Genomic DNA, 19,459 nt, shown 5'->3' with positions numbered 1-19,459 from the left:
ACTCACTCACACACTCACTCACTCAAACACACTCACTCACATACACTCACTCACACACACACAGACACTCACACACACACACTCACTCACTCACACACACTCACATACACTCACTCACACACACACACACTCACACACACATACATACACTCACAGTCTATATCTCTCACTTTAACGCGTCTCTTTTTTAAAAAATAAATAAAACCGAGTTTGGAGGAGACATCAGTTGTGCACTGACTCAGTGCTCAGGCGTTTTGTAAAGAAAGTCGTTGAGTCGTTAATAACTTTTCACACAACTTTCCTGTGTCCTCCCAATGGGTTCTCGGTCTCTTTCTTCCTCTTTGGCTCTCGGATCCGCAAAGATGATGTGAGTATTTGAGCTTTGCCAACACTCAGAGAGAGAGAGAGAGAGAGTCAGAGCGGCGGTCCATTATACATGATGGGGAGAGAGAGAGAGAGGGAGGGAGGGAGGAGGGGAGAGTGGGGGAGAGGGGGAGGAGAGGGGGCGGGAGGGGGAGGGGGGGGGAGAGGGGGGCGGGAGGGGGAGGGGGAGAGGGGGGGGAGAGGGGGGCGGGAGGGGGAGGGGGAGAGGGGGGGAGAGGGGGGGGGAGGGGGAGGGGGAGAGGGGGGGGAGAGGGGGGGGGTAGGGGGAGGGGGAGAGGGGGGGGGGGAGGGGGAGAGGGGGAGAGGGGGGGGAGAGGGGGAGAGGGGGGGGAGGGGGGGGGAGGGGGAGAGGGGGGGAGAGGGGGGGGAGGGGGAGGGGAGAGGGGGGGGAGGGGGAGGGGGTGCGGGGGGGGAGAAAGTCCTTATTTAAGCCCCTGCCAGAGGTTTCACTGCTACATTAAAGGGAGAGAGTGGCCGCGGGCAGAGTCAGACCTCAGCTCTCACCGCCACCGGAGAGCACAGAGTGAGTGAGCAAACCCGGTAAGTGCTGACCTGACCGTCCCGTCCCGTCCCGTCCCGGACCCACTCCCACACCCACTCCCACTCCCACACCCACACCCACTCCCACACCCACACCCACACCCACACCCACTCCCACACCCACACCCACTCCCACTCCCACACCCACACCCACTCCCACTCCCACACCCACTCCCACACCCACACCCACTCCCACTCCCACTCCCACTCCCACTCCCACACCCACACCCACACCCACACCCACTCCCACACCCACTCCCACTCCCACACCCACACCCACTCCCACTCCCACACCCACACTCACTCCCACTCCCACACCCACTCCCACTCCCACACCCACACCGGACCGTTATCCACTGTAAATAACCCACTCACTCCCCAATAAGTAACCCACTCACTCTCTCTCTCTCACTCACTAACCCCGTAACTAAACCACTCTCACTCACTCTCTCACTCACTCTCTCTCTCTCCCACTCACTCTCTCTCTCACTCACTAACCCCGTAACTAAACCACTCTCTCTCACTTACTCTCTCACTCACTAACCCCGTAACTAAACCACTCTCTCTCACTCTCTCACTCACTCTCTCTCTCTCCCACTCACTCTCTCTCTCACTCACTAACCCCGTAACTAAACCACTCTCTCTCACTCTCTCACTCACTCTCTCTCTCTCCCACTCACTCTCTCTCTCACTCACTAACCCCATAACTAAACCACTCTCTCACTCTCTCTCTCTCACTCTCACTCTCTCTCTCTCTCTCACTCACTCACTCACTGCACTCTTCGCGGAGGAGATTCTGATTTCTTTGCTTTATTTGGGGGAAGAGTTTTGCGGTTGAGTGTGAAATCGGATCGTCTGTGTGTGTTTTTGGGGGAAGAGGGAGTCTCTGTCTCCGGATCCTCAGTCCCCACTGCAACTCCTCGGGGAAAGGTCGGCGCTCAGAACTTTTATAACTTCTTACACTTTTATTAGCAGTTTAACTTTGAAGAGTTGGAGTCATTTCTCATCTTTCACTCTCCGAAAGTGCTCCGGACACTCCGAGCGATTGTGTGGGGAGAGGGGAGAGGGGAGAGGGGGAGAGAGGGGGAGAGAGGGGAGAGGGGGGGAGAGAGGGGAGAGGGGGAGAGGGGGAGAGGGGAGAGGGGGAGAGGGGAGAGAGGGGAGAGAGGGGGAGAGGAGGAGAGGGGAGAGAGGGGAGAGAGGGGGAGAGGGGGAGAGGAGGAGAGGGGGAGAGGAGGAGAGGCGGGGGAGAGGGGGAGAGGGGGAAAGGGGGTCAATTTATCTGATTGATGTTGGTTGTGTTTCCCGTTGGGAGTTGTTTATTCCTCTCTCTGGGATGAGGAGGTGAAGATCAAATGCAAATTGTTAGACAGACAGAGCCCCCCCAACCCCCCCCCCCCCCCCACCCCCCCACACACACACACACAGCGGAATAATATTATTCATATTATTATTATTGTAGATCGTTGCAACAGTTGATCTCAAATCTCTAAGGATCGTGTTTGAAAGGTTCATTGAGGAATGTGGAATAGGAGCGTTAATGTGGATGTGATGACTCTCCTCCTGGTGGAGAAGGGCATTTATTGTACAGTCCCGAGAAAGTTTGAGGGGGTCAGGGGGAAGGATTCAAGAGTCTGGCAACCACGTCCCTCTCTGTCTCGCACTCTGTGTCTCTGTGTGTCTCCCACTCTCTCTGTCTGTCTTTGCCATCCTCTTGCTGTCTGGGGTCAGGTGAGTGGGTGTGGGTGCTGTGTCGGGAGGGTGAGTGGGTGTGGGTGCTGTGTCAGGAGGGTGAGTGGGTGTGGGTGCTGTGTCAGAGGGTGAGTGGGTGCGGGTGCTGTGTGGGGAGGGTGAGTGGGTGTGGGTGCTGTGTGTGGAGGGTGAGTGGGTGTGGGTGCTGTGTCAGGAGGGTGAGTGGGTGCGGGTGCTGTGTCGGGAGGGTGAGTGGGTGTGGGTGCTGTGTCAGGAGGGTGAGTGGGTGTGGGTGCTGTGTCGGGAGGGTGAGTGGGTGTGGGTGCTGTGTCGGGAGGGTGAGTGGGTGTGGGTGCTGTGTCGGGAGGGTGAGTGGGTGTGGGTGCTGTGTCAGAGGGTGAGTGGGTGTGGGTGCTGTGTCGGGAGGGTGAGTGGGTGTTGGTGCTGTGTCAGGAGGGTGAGTGGGTGTGGGTGCTGTGTCAGGAGGGTGAGTGGGTGTGGGTGCTGTGTGGGGAGGGTGAGTGGGTGTGGGTGCTGTGTCAGGAGGGTGAGTGGGTGTGGGTGCTGTGTCAGGAGGGTGAGTGGGTGTGGGTGCTGTGTCGGGAGGGTGAGTGGGTGTGGGTGCTGTGTCGGAGGGTGAGTGGGTGTGGGTGCTGTGTCAGGAGGGTGAGTGGGTGTGGGTGCTGTGTCAGAGGGTGAGTGGGTGTGGGTGCTGTGTCAGGAGGGTGAGTGGGTGTGGGTGCTGTGTGGGGAGGGTGAGTGGGTGTGGGTGCTGTGTCAGGAGGGTGAGTGGGTGTGGGTGCTGTGTCGGGAGGGTGAGTGGGTGTGGGTGCTGTGTCGGGAGGGTGAGTGGGTGTGGGTGCTGTGTCAGGAGGGTGAGTGGGTGTGGGTGCTGTGTCAGGAGGGTGAGTGGGTGTGGGTGCTGTGTCGGGAGGGTGAGTGGGTGTGGGTGCTGTGTCAGGAGGGTGAGTGGGTGTGGGTGCTGTGTCGGGAGGGTGAGTGGGTGTGGGTGCTGTGTCAGGAGGGTGAGTGGGTGTGGGTGCTGTGTCAGGAGGGTGAGTGGGTGTGGGTGCTGTGTCAGGAGGGTGAGTGGGTGTGGGTGCTGTGTCAGGAGGGTGAGTGGGTGTGGGTGCTGTGTCGGGAGGGTGAGTGGGTGTGGGTGCTGTGTCAGGAGGGTGAGTGGGTGTGGGTGCTGTGTCAGGGGCACATGGTTCGCAGTGCACTCGGAAAAGAACACAAATTAACATCTTAAAATGCGCTGCAAAAAAGCGACCATTCGCTCCCTGTCGGGGCTGTGAACAGCTCTACGTGAACGGGTGGATCAGAAAACCACTGCGAGGGAGAGAGAGAGAGAGAGAGAGAGAGAGAGAGCGGCCGCGTTGGGGAGGTCTGTATTCTCTGTTTGGTAACATTGAAGGTTTAATGTTCGGGATCAAAGATTGGCACCGGAACATCGCTGTACATCTGTCAAGATTTTAAATGACCGACTCTGCCTCTGGCAGCTCAGTAATGATCAGAGGTGCCAACTGACAGCTCACAGGCGGCCCTGGGCTGATTACAGGTCAATATTGTCTGTAACAGCCCTCCCCATGTTTCATTGATAATGTAATTGATATAAGTAATTGCTGGGTGATTCCTGGCACATTGAGATTTAAATCACAGCCACAGGTTTGTAGTGAGATAATAATAATCTTTGCATTTGATATAGCGCCTTGTCACTTTGTTAAGACTTCTTAAAGTGCTTCACAGAGATTCACTCCGGAGCACAGATCTCTCTAGCGCAGGTTTTCGGGGATCTCGGCTGCGCTTTGAGTCACAGAACAACTATTTAATTGGCCTACCAGACAGTCACTACACTTTACATCTTGTGAAGCGCTTTGAGAGGGTGTTTTGGTGACCTGATAAGACGCTATATAAAAAGCAAGGACTATTATTATTATTGAAGGGATATTCCGCAAAGACAATCACACCAACTGTTGAGACTGTGAACCTTCACACACTCTCCTTTCCAACCTGGGTTTAAACTCTTACTTTGCTTTTTGAAGGCAATTCATGTTCAGCAGAACTTTGTGATCATCTTAAGAGGGAGGGTATAAGTGAGATATTCTCACTGTCAGTGAGACACTCGCTGACAGTGAGGAAACCTCCTCTGTGTTCAACAGTTAGCTCCACTTTGGTGCACCGCAGAACAGCAGAGCACAACTATTTTCAAATTGTTGCCTGATGCCAAGTTTTTGTCTCAAAAAAACTTGGCTGTTATACAGTCTCCTGAGTTTAGTAAACTTGGTTGCTGTAGCGAACTGAGGCACACAGGCAAAGTTATCAATCAGCGAGTGGGAGCAGCGCGAGCATTATTAAACACTGGGGCGGAGGCGAGCCATGTTCCCGGAGGTTCAGCCAATGTCACAACTTCTAGCAGAGTTCGGAAACCAGAGCCATGCTGCTTTATTCATGCTGTGGAACCCTGTAGCTCAGTGGTTAGAGCACTAGCAAGCGTAGTGGACCTGGGTTTGATTCCCGGGCAGGGGGCGAAACGTTGGGCAAGTTTCCTTACTCCACACGCCTCTGTTTACCTAGTAGTAAGTAAGAACCTGATTGTTAGTCGATTGGTGGATCGCTTTTCTGGGAGTAACACTCCCTTCAATTTTTAAAAAAAACTTTGGTCACTCAAGTCACGACTGTTTGTGGGTGACTGCTGTGCGCAATTGGCTGCTGCATTTTGCCCACAAAATATGCAGTCAATTCACTTTACAGTATACTTCGTGAAGTGCTTTGAGACGTCTGGAAGATGTGAAAAGCGCTATATCAAAATTCAAGGATTATTATTATTTATTCACTCCGCATTTGTCTTATTAAATCTGGAGTTTGGAGCTTTTTAACCTAAAGGTCCTGAACCTCCATCTAGTCTCAGCTTGACAGACCAGTTATTAAAATTCTTAAATTCAGTCTCAATTTGGAAGTTGGTTTTCTTAAAAAGGAAGCTGCTTATTATTATTATTATGATTATTATTATTATTACGCTAAGCGTAGGTAGAAGTTCAGGCAGGTCTCAGGACAACAACCAAGTGAAAGGGCCTTTTGTCCCCCAAATAACCAGTTACTCATCAGTGCTGTGTGCAGCAGCCCGGGATCATGAACCTTGTTAAAAGCTGCTCGGTGTTGCGGAGAGCGAGCCCTCGATGGAGAACGGTCATAAGCTATTAAATAGAGCAATTTCAAGGCTATTAACAAGCCAAGAGAAAGCTGGAATCTCATTCAAATAACCACAAGCAGCAGGAGGCTCTAAGCGTATCTGGAAAGCTCACAACCTACAATCAGATCTCAAGCACTCTCCCATCGGGGTGGGGGGGGTGGGGGGGGGTTCTGAACATGTTATTATTATTGACAGAGTGCCTGGTGCTGGGTTTCCTGAAAGCAAGGAGTTCAGTTTTAAAAATGTAAGCAATAACTCAGCTAAATATCACTGAAACACAAGATATTCAGCAGCAGAGAACACCGCTGTGATCCACAGCGGTCATCAGAAAAAGGAATTTGTTAAAATAATATGTTCAATTATATTCTGATTTTTCTTCCCACTGGCACATGTCTCTCTGCCCCCGACCTGGCCTCCTCTCTGGGGTGCTGACTTCCCTGAAACTCTGGAACATTCTTCCTCTATCCCTTCTTGCCCCTTCTTTTCTTCGATCGTGCCTATGGTTACTTCCCCGGCTTGGCGTCGTGCTCCGCCACTGTCAAGGGCTCTGGGAGGCTAACCTGCGTGAGGCGCACTGTGTAAATACAACTTCTTGTTGTTGCCCTCCGTACCCCCTGCCTTGAGTGGCCATTATTGCTGTGTGAGCCTGAGCAGTGAGTGTCAGTCAGCAGGTCGCTCTACTGTAAAGGAGTCACACTGGATCCTGACCTCTCCCCACCCAGCTGCCCCCCACCCCATACACACATCCTAATCCTGGGAAGATTGCACCATTGGACCCGCCCCTGAGTGCTCTCTCTCTCTCTCTTTCCGTGTTTACAACAACAACTGGTATTTATATAGTGACCTATTTAATACTCCCGGAGTTGCTGACAAAATCTGCCTCTCTTCCCCACACTCCGCTTTCTCTGTGTACAGTCCTGAGCTTGAACCTACGCCCCCTGGTGGCAGAGTCTGTGTCGTTGGGGCTCAGTCTATCTCTTCCCATTGGGATCTTGAATATGTCAGTAACGCTTCCCCCAAAAACTCCTCTGCCTTAGTGTGAACATTCCTTGCTTCGCGTAGCCTCTCCTAATTGCCAGCTGTGAGTCTCACTGATGTTAGTGTGGTTGAGTCCTGCACACTCCAAGCACCTTTCTGTGACTTATTGTCTTTCCAGCAATCCGTTGTTGGCTTTGGGACGCGACCTTCCGTGAAGAGCGCTTTATAAATGTCAGTTGTTGTCGCTGAGTGGGGGGTGGGGAGAGTCAGGGAGCTGGTAAAAATTAACGATAGGAGCATAAATAAGCCTGTGACAGAGCAGACGTTCATTAACTGCTACAGAGCAGAAGCTTTTGGGGGCTGGACAGCTCCCCGCAGCTACCGGCCTTGTAACCAGCGTCAATACTTCTCCGATAAGCTGCAAGATCTGTGCTTGCGGAGCAGGGGTGGAGGGGGCACATGGGGGTGAATTGCGTGGAAATATTTTAAGTCGCAGTTTTCACCAAACTAATCGTGATACAGACTGAGGCCAATTCACAGGACGGGAATCAATTAAAACTGGAGTTTTTCAACTAAGAGATCTGAGCGGGACACTCCCTTGGTTTGAAGGATCCGCTCTGGAGACAGATCAAGTCGGAGCGGTGTTCCCTTGCATCCGAGTTGCAGAGTTCCGGATTTCTTAATTTAGAAACACATTAAGAAATAGCGCAAAATGGACCCCAAGATGTTGATAAAAAGGTAACATTTCCCATTGACAATGAATAGTAGCTCTAAATGTAAATCCCCCTCCCCCCATCACCGTCTTGCCTTCTCGTGCAGGTCTCTGGGAGGTCCGATGGCCCGGCCGTTGTGTTATTCCTGGATTCTACACTGTACCTGCTGCCTCCTCGTCTATTCACATCTGGTCCTGGAAGAAAAGAAATCCGATGATCAGCAAAGCCTCTCCACAGACGAGCACACCGGCATCTCCATAGTAGGTCAGTCCCTGGCTCGGCCCTCCTGTGTGCACAAGTCTCAGACGGGCTCAGTCAGTGTCTCTCGCGCTTCCATAGTCAGAAGATTGTGGGTTTGAGTCCCATGTCAGGGACTTTGAGCTCACAGTCGAGCAGAGAAACTCCCAATAGTGCTGTGGGCTCTTTTACGTCCAGCTGAACATAGCACTGAGAGGGGCGGGGGAGCTTGCTTTAACGTCTCACCTGAAGCATGATGCCTCCGACAATGCCCCCTTCTCCCCCACCCCCCAGCTCTGCACTGGAGCCTCAGAAAATTACCTAAACCTGTACATTCCTTTCAGAATTGCCAAAGGCCAGAATACGAAACATCAGGAGGGAAAATGACAAACAGAATGCCAACCAGAACAGAAAAGTAAGTTTAACAGAAATCAGACAGAGTGTGGGGTGTTGGGGGAGGGGGCTGGTGTAGGAAGAGCCAGACAAGGACCAAGGAGTTTGGGTGGCAAGGTACGGATGGAGAGGCAGGCAATAGTGACGGATGGGCAGAGGGAGTGAAATCAATGGCGAGGGCTGGAGGTTTGAGAGAGATGAGCATGAACACTGCCTGGACAGTGACCTTGTGTTTATTTCAACAGACACAGAACAACGGAATCGCGGTGGTTCACAGGGCGAAGAGGCCGAAGGCCCAAGGACAGTGTGTGAAGCTGTGGGGGATGTGCCTGCCCCCCTCGCCCCCCTGCTGCCATCCCTGCGCCTTCTGTCACTGCCGATTCTTCAACACTGTCTGCTACTGCCGGAAACTCAACCCAAAGTGCCTGGACAGAACATAGGCGTGATCAGTGTTCAGTGGGTGGGTTGGGGGCTTTGAAGAAGGAGTGTTAATAACCAAATTGAGGGTATATTGTATTTTTTTGGGGGGTGGGTTCCATTGTGGCCCGATTTGGATGATGGGGGTTTCCAATTGGATATTTTAGGAAGTTTTCAGCCAAGTTCTAACCAGCCTGACTGAGGCTGAGGTACCATTTTTTTTAAGCCTCAAAATTCGACATGGCACAGAGTTATCGGAAAATTGCTAAATCTGTTGTTAATTGCAGAAGCCGGGATTGGATTGGAGAATTTTCCGGCTATCTGTGTGTGTTTCTCTCTCTCTGTCCGTCCCTTGTCCTATTATTATACCCAAACCCAGAAACTCTCGATCGCTGTAATCATTGGATTGGGGAGTCCATGCACTAATGTACTATCAAACGCTATTAACAGCCTGTAATTCATCCCCAAGATCCGTAATTCAATGAATAACTCTCCTAAACCCCTGGATTAAATTGTATCAACCTCTCCCCTCCCCTCCTATTTTCTTGACGTTTTAGCAATGGGATAATTACATATTTCTTATGGAGAATTTTGTGAAGAAATGGTACAGATTTGAGAACCCTATTGCCTGATTTTCCAGCCTGTTGGCAAATCAATTATCCCCACAGAGTCACACCTACAAAATACATCCACTGCACTTTCCAGTAAAATCCTGTGAAGCGCTTTGAGAAGTCCTCCCAATGTGAATCGTGCTGCATGAGGCCTATTTTTATTACACATAAAAAAACTAATAAATAAGTCACTTCAATCCACAACTGTTTGTGGGACATTGCTGTGTGCAATTGGCTGCCGCTTTTTGCCCACAAATATACAGTCAATTCACTTTACAGTATAATCTGTGAAGCGCTTTGAGACGTCTAGAAGACGTGAAAAGCGCTATATCAAATGCAAGGATTATTATTTTTATTACTATTATTATCAAACCGAGGGCCCACCAAGCTCAGTCCATACCACAGTTCCTGAAAGGGACACCGGGTGCAACATTGGGGTGAAATTTTTAGTGCTCAAGAATTATAATGAGGAATACATAATGGGAATGCTGCAAATTTTCAAGCCAACATTATTTAAAATAAAAAAGGCATAAATCAAGAGAACCCAGCACATTGCAAACATTCCAGAAGCTTCCACGTTATTATATTTTGTATGCAACAGCTTATTATTGGTTAACGTGTATCGATAAATTACAAGGCTATTTTTATATTTATGTATTTTTGTATTTATGTGGAGTAAAACTCGACTCATTATTTGGTGCATTATAAGAGACTGGTCACGGAGTAATTTGGCTGTCTGTTTGTCTGGCTCACTGGCTGACTGGGTACAGCAGTGCCCTCAATCCATAATTAAAATGAAAAAAATTGGAGGTGTGAGGAAGGGGTGAGTGGAGAGGAGGAGAGAGGAGCAATGCGGGAGACACAGGGTGAAACTGCAAAGTGTCTTAGACTATAATGTTCAGTGGGAAGGCACCACACATCCCCAGCTCACATCTCCAGCACATTGCTGGGAACTCGTTCCCACACTGTTAGTGTAGACCAGTGTCCGCGCTCTGCCCGGGTACTTTGGTATAAAAATCTTGTGAATCAGTCGTTTTTGCTCGTATGATTATCTGCTTTCACTTTATATATTGCAATAAATAACTGCCTTCAACCGTGAGGTGATTGCAACTTACTGTATCTTAAATAAACAAATTCATAAATCAGAGAGATTTGTTGTCAGACAGTGTTTTAATTTACGTGTCCTGTAAATCAAAATATAATCAATTCACTCTACAATATATCCTGTGAAGCGCTTTGAGACGTTTCGAAGATGACATAAGGCGCTACATCAAATGCAAGGACCATTATTATCCAAGCTCACGCAACAACTAATCAACATTCATAGTCATCAGTCACTGATAACTGTCACCGGGGGGGAACCCCTCCAGCAGAGGCACGTGTCCTCACGAGCCTCTTGGCCGCCCGCTTCCCTTTCCGCCTTTCTGTCTGTTTCTCGCTGTGGCAGCTTCCCTGCCTCCAGAGGCAGCCGAGGCAGAGCTGCGAATACGCGAATCAGAGCCCACCAGCAGAACAGCATCGTTTCCATTAATAATAATCCTCAAATTCATAGATACATAGATTCATAGAATGTTACGGCACAGAAGGAGGCCATTCGGCCCATCGAGTCTGTGCGGCTCTTTGACAGAGCGTCACTTTCACTAACCCCAATCACCAGCTTTCTCCCCATAACCCTGCAAACCCGTCTTCTCCAGATACCTATCCAGTTCTCTCTTAAAAGCTGTTATCGAATCGGACTTCACTGCCCTTTCGGGCGGATCATTCCAAATTCCAACAACTCGCTGAGGAAAAAAATTCTTCTAACCTCCCCTCTGCTTCTTTTGGTAGATATCTTAAGACTGTGACCGCGGGTCACAGACACACCTACCAGCGGAAATAGCTTTTCCTTATCTCGCCTCATTCTATTATCTATTCTCATGTAGAATACAGCAGCTTATCACCTCATCAAGACATCTCAAAGCACTTCACAGGATATTCCTTAAAGTGTACTGATCGTTTGGCAGCCAATTTGACAACACGATATCTCACAGACAGCCATGAAGTGAGTGATGGATTTCATTTGGGAGATTACGGGCTTGGACACTGGAGAAAGAGAAACTCCCTTCTCTTTTCCAAGCCCCCCGCAGGATTGTTAATGTCCCTGTCAGTAGTGCACAGACAGGGAGTTGGGTTTAACATCTCACTGAGACAAACCACATTTAAAATAAAGCAGATTCACATCAAACCAGGATGATTTTTTAAAAACTAACTGATGGATACCTTGTTTTTAATCATAAGCCTTTATTGTCTCTGTGATATTTAAATGTTACTCTCTCACCCACACCCCGTTTCCCTTCCTTCAGTGCTGGGGAGTGAAACCTATTGGGATCGTTTCAGAGATTGAATTGTTGCTCGCATGAGGAGACAAGTTTCTTGTATTTATTTAAATCCCAGTTCATACTCCGCGAGTCTGGACTGCACTCCAGCACAGCCCCATTTTGCTGGACTATATTTAGAGTTTAAATGCCATTTTGCTTCAAGTCAATCCAGCTTTGTTTTGAGCGGAGGGTGGGGAAAAAAAGTCCGTTGTCAGCGGGTCAGTGTGAGGTGCCAAATTATCTCTTTGCCTTTCTTTGAATATCAAGAGGTGATTTCGATGCCAAGCAAGGAATGGGTTGCAGTGTACGGCTGGTAGGTTCAATACTTCACCCCTTACACTGTGTACCAGCACTAGGATTCCATGGCCGGCTGCCAATTAGATTCTTTCCTTCTATTTTCTTCCACTTCAGTCAGGCCCCATGTGATGGGGGAGAGAGATTGTGAGAGGAGTTGAAGTTAGTTGTCAACCTTCTCCTTCTTTTGAACCCATGACCTTCTGGGCCTGAGCGCGATCCAGACTGGCACTGTTCAGGGACCTCTCTGTCAGATATTGATGAGTCGAGAGACTCTCTCTGTAGTGTTCATTGCATTGCTAGTCGATGTGAAGTCCCAAGGTTTAAGATCTCTCCAGGCATCTTGAAGTGGTTACGAAAGTATCCATCCATCAGTTGTCCATCCTGTTTCAGTCCTGTCCAGTCCCGTCAAGAAATGAGGGCAGTTGCTCAAGAGTCCCTGGATAAATACACTCCTAAAATGGACCAGCAGAAACTTGGAGCACAATGAGACTTTCATGCCGTGTATGGTTCTGGTTAGCATTGATTAGAGATGTGTGAGCTGATGGCAGGAGTCCACAGCATCCCTGCATACCTTAGCAGAACAGGGTTGATTATCTGAGAGTGCAGGTGTTGGACGAAGCCAAACCATGTCATCGCCCTTCGCATGTGCCAAGTGCCTTGGCTCCACCAGCTGGTGCCTGGATTCTATCTCAATCACCCTAACAACAGGCGCTGGGCAGATTGATACATCGGCAGTTGAGGAACGGATGGCACCTGTCTGGTGGCTTCCCATCCTATTCCTTGGTACAGTGTGGTGGGAGGCAATGGGGTAGGGTGGGGTGGGGGGTGCGGAATTTGCAATACTTCTAATGCCTCTGGTTCTTTAATGATTCCCTACCATAATTATGGACAATTATTAATTCATTAGGGACAGGGATTGTCAATGTCACTTCTTTGTGTGAGTTGAGCTGTTCCTGGACAACAATTTGGTAATTTTTTTTGACATTCGGTACATTACTTTGATGAGGAGGAGCTAACAGAGGAGCTAACACACTTCTCTCTGCCACAATCTCGGTCATGTCACCAGACAAGAAATGTTTCACAGGAAACATTTTGGGCTGCAGAGGAGACTTGCGTCCAGTTGGTGATGCCCAAGGAGTAAAACACACACATTCCCCTCATGCCCACGGTTTAATAACAATAATCCTTGCATTTGATATGGCGCCTTATTCTGACCTCTCACTCCTTATCTCCAGCGTTTAACCCCACTCCCTCCACAAACATGTAAGGGCGAAACCGTAAGCAAGTTTCGTTACTCCACACGTCTCCACTTATCCTTACTCCACTCCTATCAAGCAGCAAGTAGGAACCCGGCTGTTAGTCGGATCGCTTTCCTGAGATGATAATCCCTTCAAAAAAAAAATGTTTTAAATAAAGATTGTGGTCACTCTTACTGCTCGTATGCTCAGTATATTCTGTGAAGCGCTTTGAGACGTCTTGAAGATGTGATACGACCCTTTATCAAACACAAGGATTATTATTATTAATAAACACTGTCATTCACATTTCTACCAAGTTGACAAATGACAAGTAATCACTAACTAACTGTCTTTTCAGGTCAGTTTCACTCCACAATTTAATGGCAGCGGTAAAAATATAGCCCAGAGATCTGAAATTCCTCCTGCTGCTAAGTTTAGACTCTTTGAAGATGTTCACTTAATGGGATTTTGGAAAATTTTACTTTCTCTTGAGAAACGTTGATTCGGATCCAAATTATTTGACCTGTTTTTTTGCAACAGAAGAAGAGAGAAATCTCAGCAGATGTTTCACATTGTGACACAATGGAATCAAAAGCGAGTGGTGGTCAGGAGCACTTACAGTGAAATGTATAGCTCACCATCAAATACCTCATCACTTTTATATGAACATCTATTGATGTCGCTCTCTCTTTCTCTCTCTCTCTCTGCCAGGGAAGCATGGTTCTTCAGTGGAGGAAAGAGGATGTAATTTATAGCTCCTTATAACGTCGGAGCATTTCAGAGAACTTGACAGCCAAGCACAGTCAGGTGTAGTGACTGTTTATTGGCAAACTCCTCTTTGCTCTCTGGTCATTTGCTCATTGCTAGTCATCAACCTTACCCTGTGACCAGGCAGAGCTTGATCATTATTATACTGTACATCACACCCCACGATGAGATACCAAGGGATAAACCCTGGCTGACGTTCTCTCCTCTCCCCCCAATTCCTTGCTAGTTCAGTGACACTGAAGCCAATGCTGGGCTGAGATAAACAAAAGACTGTTGAAGATATCTGCATTATTTTCAATTGCTTGATCTGCCCTCGTGCCGAGGCGCCTCCTTTGGATGGCGTTAATTTACGTTTGTGTTGACAGCTCCTGACAGACTCCAGCTGGTTCGAACATGCCTGCAATTGTGTGTCAATGTTCTGCCTCATCCAAGACCCTGCAACTTATTTGAAGACAGGCCCAGGTTCTGTTACACCTCAGAGATAAAATCCGTTTATACACATAAACCAAACTCTTTGATGTTCTGGAGCTCAACCCAGTAATTCCTTTCCACTTTTCTTCACATCAAAAACAAATAAATCATAAACATCTGATGGTGAACCCAGTCAGAATGCTCATAGAGAATCACCATAGGCTATAGATTGACCCCGTCCCAGGCCAATGAACCAAGCATCTTCCATTGGCAAAAAAGAGTGATTTGAACCAGAGAGTTTTGAATCAGCAGATTGCGGATATTTGAAGTCCCAATGGACTCTCCTCCAATGTTCTTTAGTTCAGAAGCCAAATAACCATGGATTAAATCTTCCAGTAAATCAGAAACAAACATTAGGATATCCATTTAACACTGAAGAAAGTAAGCCTGGATCAATGCTTTGGGAAAAACCAGGGCAACAAGACAAGAGAAACCAGGGTAAGCAAAGTAAGATCAGGACAGGAAACATTTCTTCACGCAGTGGTTAGTTGACAGCTTGAACGTGTTACCAGGAAAGGTCAGGACACTGGACTCTTTTAAGAAACAGCTCAATCATTTGTGTCATCATTTATTGCCTTCAATCGTGTTCTGAGGTCTGTGCTTCTCTACCTCCTCGATGAACAGACTGCCATTGCTCCAAATCTACCATTCACATAAAATCAGATCCATTGGGCATTGCCTCATGGCACATTGCTGGCTCACTTGTCCACATACCAGGGCGATGCTTCCAATAAATTATAGTTAGTGCGAATAGCTGCACGGTATAGCACTGGATCAAACACAATTGTCACTTATTAACAGAACAGGGGGTGGGGGTGGGTGGGTGCAACAACAATCCCCCAGATTAAATCGGTTTTCACAAGGCTGTCAGTGAGTTATTGTTCCTGGTCTGTTTGATTACAGTCACTACACTTGATTAATTATTGAAGTGTTTTGACTTTACATGTGATCCTGTGACTATTGGAAGTGAGAGGGTTTCTCTCCAAGGGTGCCAACGTTAAACCCGTTTGCGCCAAAGTACTGACTCAACCGGGGGCACGTCAGAGCACCTGGGGTAAGATGATGATCCACATTTCTCAATGCTGGTACTCTCCAGTGACAGTTCGCTGGAGGACCCTTTGGATGGGAAAGGAGTGGGGATCAGCAAATTGCATTTATATAGTGCCTTTCATGTCAGGGTGATGACCCAAGGTGCTGGGAAGAGGGGAGAAGAAAACAGAGTGAAGGGGAGAGGAGAATAGAGAGAGAAGAGAAAGGGAAGAGGAATTGAGACAACAGGAGAAAAATTGCCAGAAAAGAGAAAATTGCTGTGAGAAAGGTTATTTAGACAACACTGTGTTATTTCAGAAGAAGTAGATGACCTGGTAAAATAGTTAAATAAATCACTGTTTAATGGTTGGCTATAGTGAGAGAGACAGAGAGAGAGCTGAAATTATGCAGGTGTGGACATCTGTTTCCAATCTAATTTAATTGTCACTCAAACCTCTAATCCCCACACTCCTCTATTTGGAAGAGCCCACAATGTGACCCCAGCTTTCACAACTAATATTACACATATAACTGGTTACACTTGCTCTCGCCCTCATCTGTGGACAATTTAAGCTTAAAATTCTTCTGATTAAAAAACTACATTTCTTTATCTTGACTGACAGAGTAGTTCAAATAGTAGTGAGGAGTGTTCTCAAGAGATTTACAGCACAGAAGCAAGCCATTCGAACCATTTTTCCCCACTGGAGCTGTCCACTCTAATCCCATTCCCCTGCTATCTCTCCATCATGTTCATGCTGCTACTCACTCTCTCACAGGAACTATTTACCCGTCAGAGCGTTGGCTTGCAGGGTTAACCTGTCAAGCTGTCCGCTCCCTCCGCTCAGCTGGCTCTGGCCTGCTCCACATCTTCCGCCTGGCCTGCCCCCACCATCGTCAGCTCGGCCTTCAGCCTCTCTGACCCCAACCTTTGGAACTCCATCCCGCAGTCCCTTCGCCTCGCTCCCTCCCTTGCCTCCTTCAAAGCCCGTCTCAAGACCCTCCTCTTCGACTGTGCCTTCAGCAACCCTCCTACCCCTCGCCTCCCTGCCCTCCACTCCCCCTAATCCCAACTCCCTGCTTGGATCCAAATCCTCTGCTGTCCAGCACCTTGGGACATCCTCCCGATGTGAAAGGCGTAATACTAATGTAATTTGTTGTTGTTGTTGACGGGAGCTGAGTGGGAGGATTCCCTCCCCCCAGGCTGGGCTGTCATCAGCAGTGCTCTGGAATACTGCGGACCCGCCTGGCTCAGGAACTGACGTACCAAGATAGCCACAAATTGTATGGTTTGGCTAGATTCTGACATGTCACCTCGGAGCCAGGTTAGCTCCAAGGAGCCCCTGTTTACCTACCAACACCTTGGGATGTCAACTGTTGAGGAAGGGACTATCCAAAGAGGATAATTCCTTTCCTCAACAGTTTCTGAAGTGCCTCTTATTATTCTTGGGCAACAAATTGCATTTATATGGCGCCTCTGACGCAGGATAGCGTCCCAGGCAGTTTGGTACCTTCTTGAACGCGCTCTTAAGTGGTTCTCCCCATTACACTTTGTTATAATCAACAATTTCTTCTCTTACCATTTTCCCACTGTCGGCTTCTCCGAACAGTATCTGAAGCGTGTGCTGTTGCTGTACAGTCAGACTGTGTATGTGTGTGTCTGCGTATGTTTCACCTTGGGCTCCTCGCGCCTGACGCTCGCACGCTTTTCCCGCTTTAATCCTACATTAGCGCATGTGCACTTTCCCAACGCTCGGCTCTCTCTCTCAAATTTTTCATTCTCCCGCACATGCTCCTCCCGCAAATACGCCCCAGAGCTGTCTGTTGTCCCCCGCGCACGTTCCCACGCTTTCTGTTGAGAAAGCGTACAGACCCCCTTCCCCCCCGACTTCACTGTCACAAGTCTGTGTGAGCCACAATATGGTAGGTTACACACTATGTCTGATAATATACTGGACAGGTGCTCAGCCCGGGTTGTGCTGTGGTATTTTATCAGTTTTGTGGCTTAGTTTGTAGCTCTCTCTTCTGGTCACACTGTGGTGGGCCGGACGTTACGTTACAGAGATGGCCCTATTACACCCCCAGTGACACTATTAGGGACAGGAGTAGGCCATTCAGCCTCTCGAGCCTGCCTGTTCCACCATTCTATAGGATCACGGCTGATCTGTAACTGAACTCCAAGTACCCGCTTTATAATAATCCTTGCATTTCATACCGCGCCTTATCACGTCTTCGAGACGTTTTGAAGCTCTTCACAGAATACACTGTAAAATGAATTGACTATATTTTGTGGGCGAAACGCTGCAGCCAATTGCACACAGCAGCGTCCCAAACCTGTTGTGGATTGAAGTGACCAATTTATCATTATTTTAAGGAATTATTACCCCCGGAAAAGCAATCCGCCAATCAACTAACAACCAGGTTCCTACTTATTGTTAGGCAAACTGAGGCGTGTGGAGTAAGGAAATTTGCCCAACATTTCGCCCTGCTGCGAATTGAACCCAGGTCTCTCGCTTGTGAGGCCAGTGCTCTAAACACTGAGCTACAGGACTCCACATCCTTTGATACCTAACCTAACAAATATCTATTTTCTTTTTCCCCTCTGCCCCATTCATTGTGCTTCATCGCCTCCTGATGACGCATTGGTTTCTACCCTGTAGAAGGTTGGGAGCGAGTGAAGGACAATTTGGAGAGGAAAGCAATCAGGTTCTTCCTCCAAGACTCATCTCACACATTAACAGGTCCTGCTCTGGTCTTTTGTGGTCATTGATGCACTTGTTTTTCTCCATCCCCTCCCACTAAAACAAATGTTCACATTATATTGCACATGCACGATTCCCATCAAATTTGGAAGCACTTAAACATTTGCATTAATCGCCGGGGAAGAGATTGGTTTAGCACTCAGACACTGCGCTATATCATGTACTAGCCGTGCCTGTCGCAGCTACGTTTGCAACCAAAGGATCCAATGTGGAATGTAGATTGACAGACATTTCATCTTTATCTGTACTCATCCAGGAGGACTCCTGTGGGAGGACTCATTATGGCCGTGCAGTTCTTTGTTCTTTAATTTTATTTAGAGGGCCTTTTCTCTGTTATTCAGGATGTTTATGTATCCTTGAAAGGTTTAATTTTTGCTTCGGCATCTTTACAAATTATATATATATTATTTATATATTTTTATATAATGTATAATTACTCCAAATGTGAAAGGTGCTTTAATATTGTTGTTGTCGCGGCTTCGCTTCGTCAGTGTTATTTTGTCCCCGCGACCGCTTGGCTACGAGTGCTCTGTAAGGCACGAAGCCACAGTGCCACGGTCAGCCGGCGCGGCCACCAGCAACTGCAGCAAAAAACGCAAAACTAAAATACATTTTAGGTCATAACTCATGAACAATAGGAGATACACGAAAACAAATATGCCCATATTACACCAAGGAGGTGCAAAACCTTTCCGGTGAGGTCTCTACTTCACTCAGTTATTGAAATCCTTTTTGAAGTGCATACATTATCGTTTTATTAGTATAGATTAACCTGTAGATAAATCTCTTTGACTGGTTTTAAGTTGACTGTTTTCACACGAAGCTTTTACTCTCATTAGTCGATTTTCTGAGTTCCGCCCAAGAGTTTGATTCAAGTTTTTTTTACACACACATTCAGTTGTTTGGGTAGAAAATGCTTAAACTTTAATGCTTAAACTAAAACTCTTGGTTTATGGGTTTATTTAAAGTTTATACTGTTTAGTAATAATCCCTTCAAAAAAATAATTTGGACCAATCCACCACGGTTTGTGGGACATTGCTATGCACAATTGGTTGCTGCGTTTCACCCACTAAAAAAATCCACTTTACTGTACATTCTGTGAAGTGATTTTTAGATGCCTTGAAGTCGTGCTAATAATCCTTGCATTTGATATAGCGCTTTTCACATCGGGAGGACGTCCCAAAGCGCTTCACAGAATAGACTGTAAAGTGAATTGACTGTATGTTTGTGGGCGAACGCGGCAGCCAATTGCGCACAGCAGCGTCGCACCAACAGTCATAGATTGAAAACGATCAATTTATTACTGTTTTGTTTTTTGTGGAGGGATTATTATTAGGCTCTGTGTGGAGTAAGGAAACTTGCCCAAGGTTTTGACCTGCCT

General features: G+C 47.9%; 1 protein-coding gene across 2 annotated transcripts; it reads left to right on the top strand.

Annotated features, from left to right (window-relative positions):
- Nucleotides 1-788: 788 nt before the first annotated feature.
- Nucleotides 789-9,073, top strand: asip1 (agouti signaling protein 1). 2 transcript variants are annotated; one of them, XM_042341846.1, is made up of 4 exons: nucleotides 789-924; nucleotides 7,607-7,764; nucleotides 8,082-8,152; nucleotides 8,376-9,073. In XM_042341846.1, exons 2-4 carry the CDS (start codon nucleotides 7,623-7,625, stop codon nucleotides 8,568-8,570), a joined length of 408 nt encoding a protein of 135 aa, XP_042197780.1. In that variant the 5' UTR covers nucleotides 789-924; nucleotides 7,607-7,622; the 3' UTR covers nucleotides 8,571-9,073. The 2 variants fall into 2 exon arrangements, with proteins under 2 accessions (XP_042197780.1, XP_007907480.1); XM_007909289.2 differs by lacking the exon at nucleotides 789-924 and adding an exon at nucleotides 7,476-7,525.
- The last annotated feature ends 10,386 nt before the right edge of the window (nucleotides 9,074-19,459 follow it).

This window comes from Callorhinchus milii, unplaced genomic scaffold (assembly GCF_018977255.1).
Source record: "Callorhinchus milii isolate IMCB2004 unplaced genomic scaffold, IMCB_Cmil_1.0 Scaffold18, whole genome shotgun sequence".
NCBI lineage: Eukaryota > Metazoa > Chordata > Chondrichthyes > Chimaeriformes > Callorhinchidae > Callorhinchus > Callorhinchus milii.
Note: the sequence above shows the minus strand (reverse complement) of the source record. Positions and strands in the feature narration are given on the sequence as shown.

What these genes read in the sequence shown, in the direction of transcription:
- asip1 (XM_007909289.2), top strand. Translation starts at nt 7,500, where the DNA reads ATGGACCCCAAGATGTTGATAAAAAG. An exon ending in CACCGGCATCTCCATAGTAG is followed by an intron (nt 7,765 to 8,081) that starts GTCAGTCCCTGG and finishes CATTCCTTTCAG; the next exon opens with AATTGCCAAAGGCCAGAATA. An exon ending in ATGCCAACCAGAACAGAAAA is followed by an intron (nt 8,153 to 8,375) that starts GTAAGTTTAACA and finishes TTATTTCAACAG; the next exon opens with ACACAGAACAACGGAATCGC.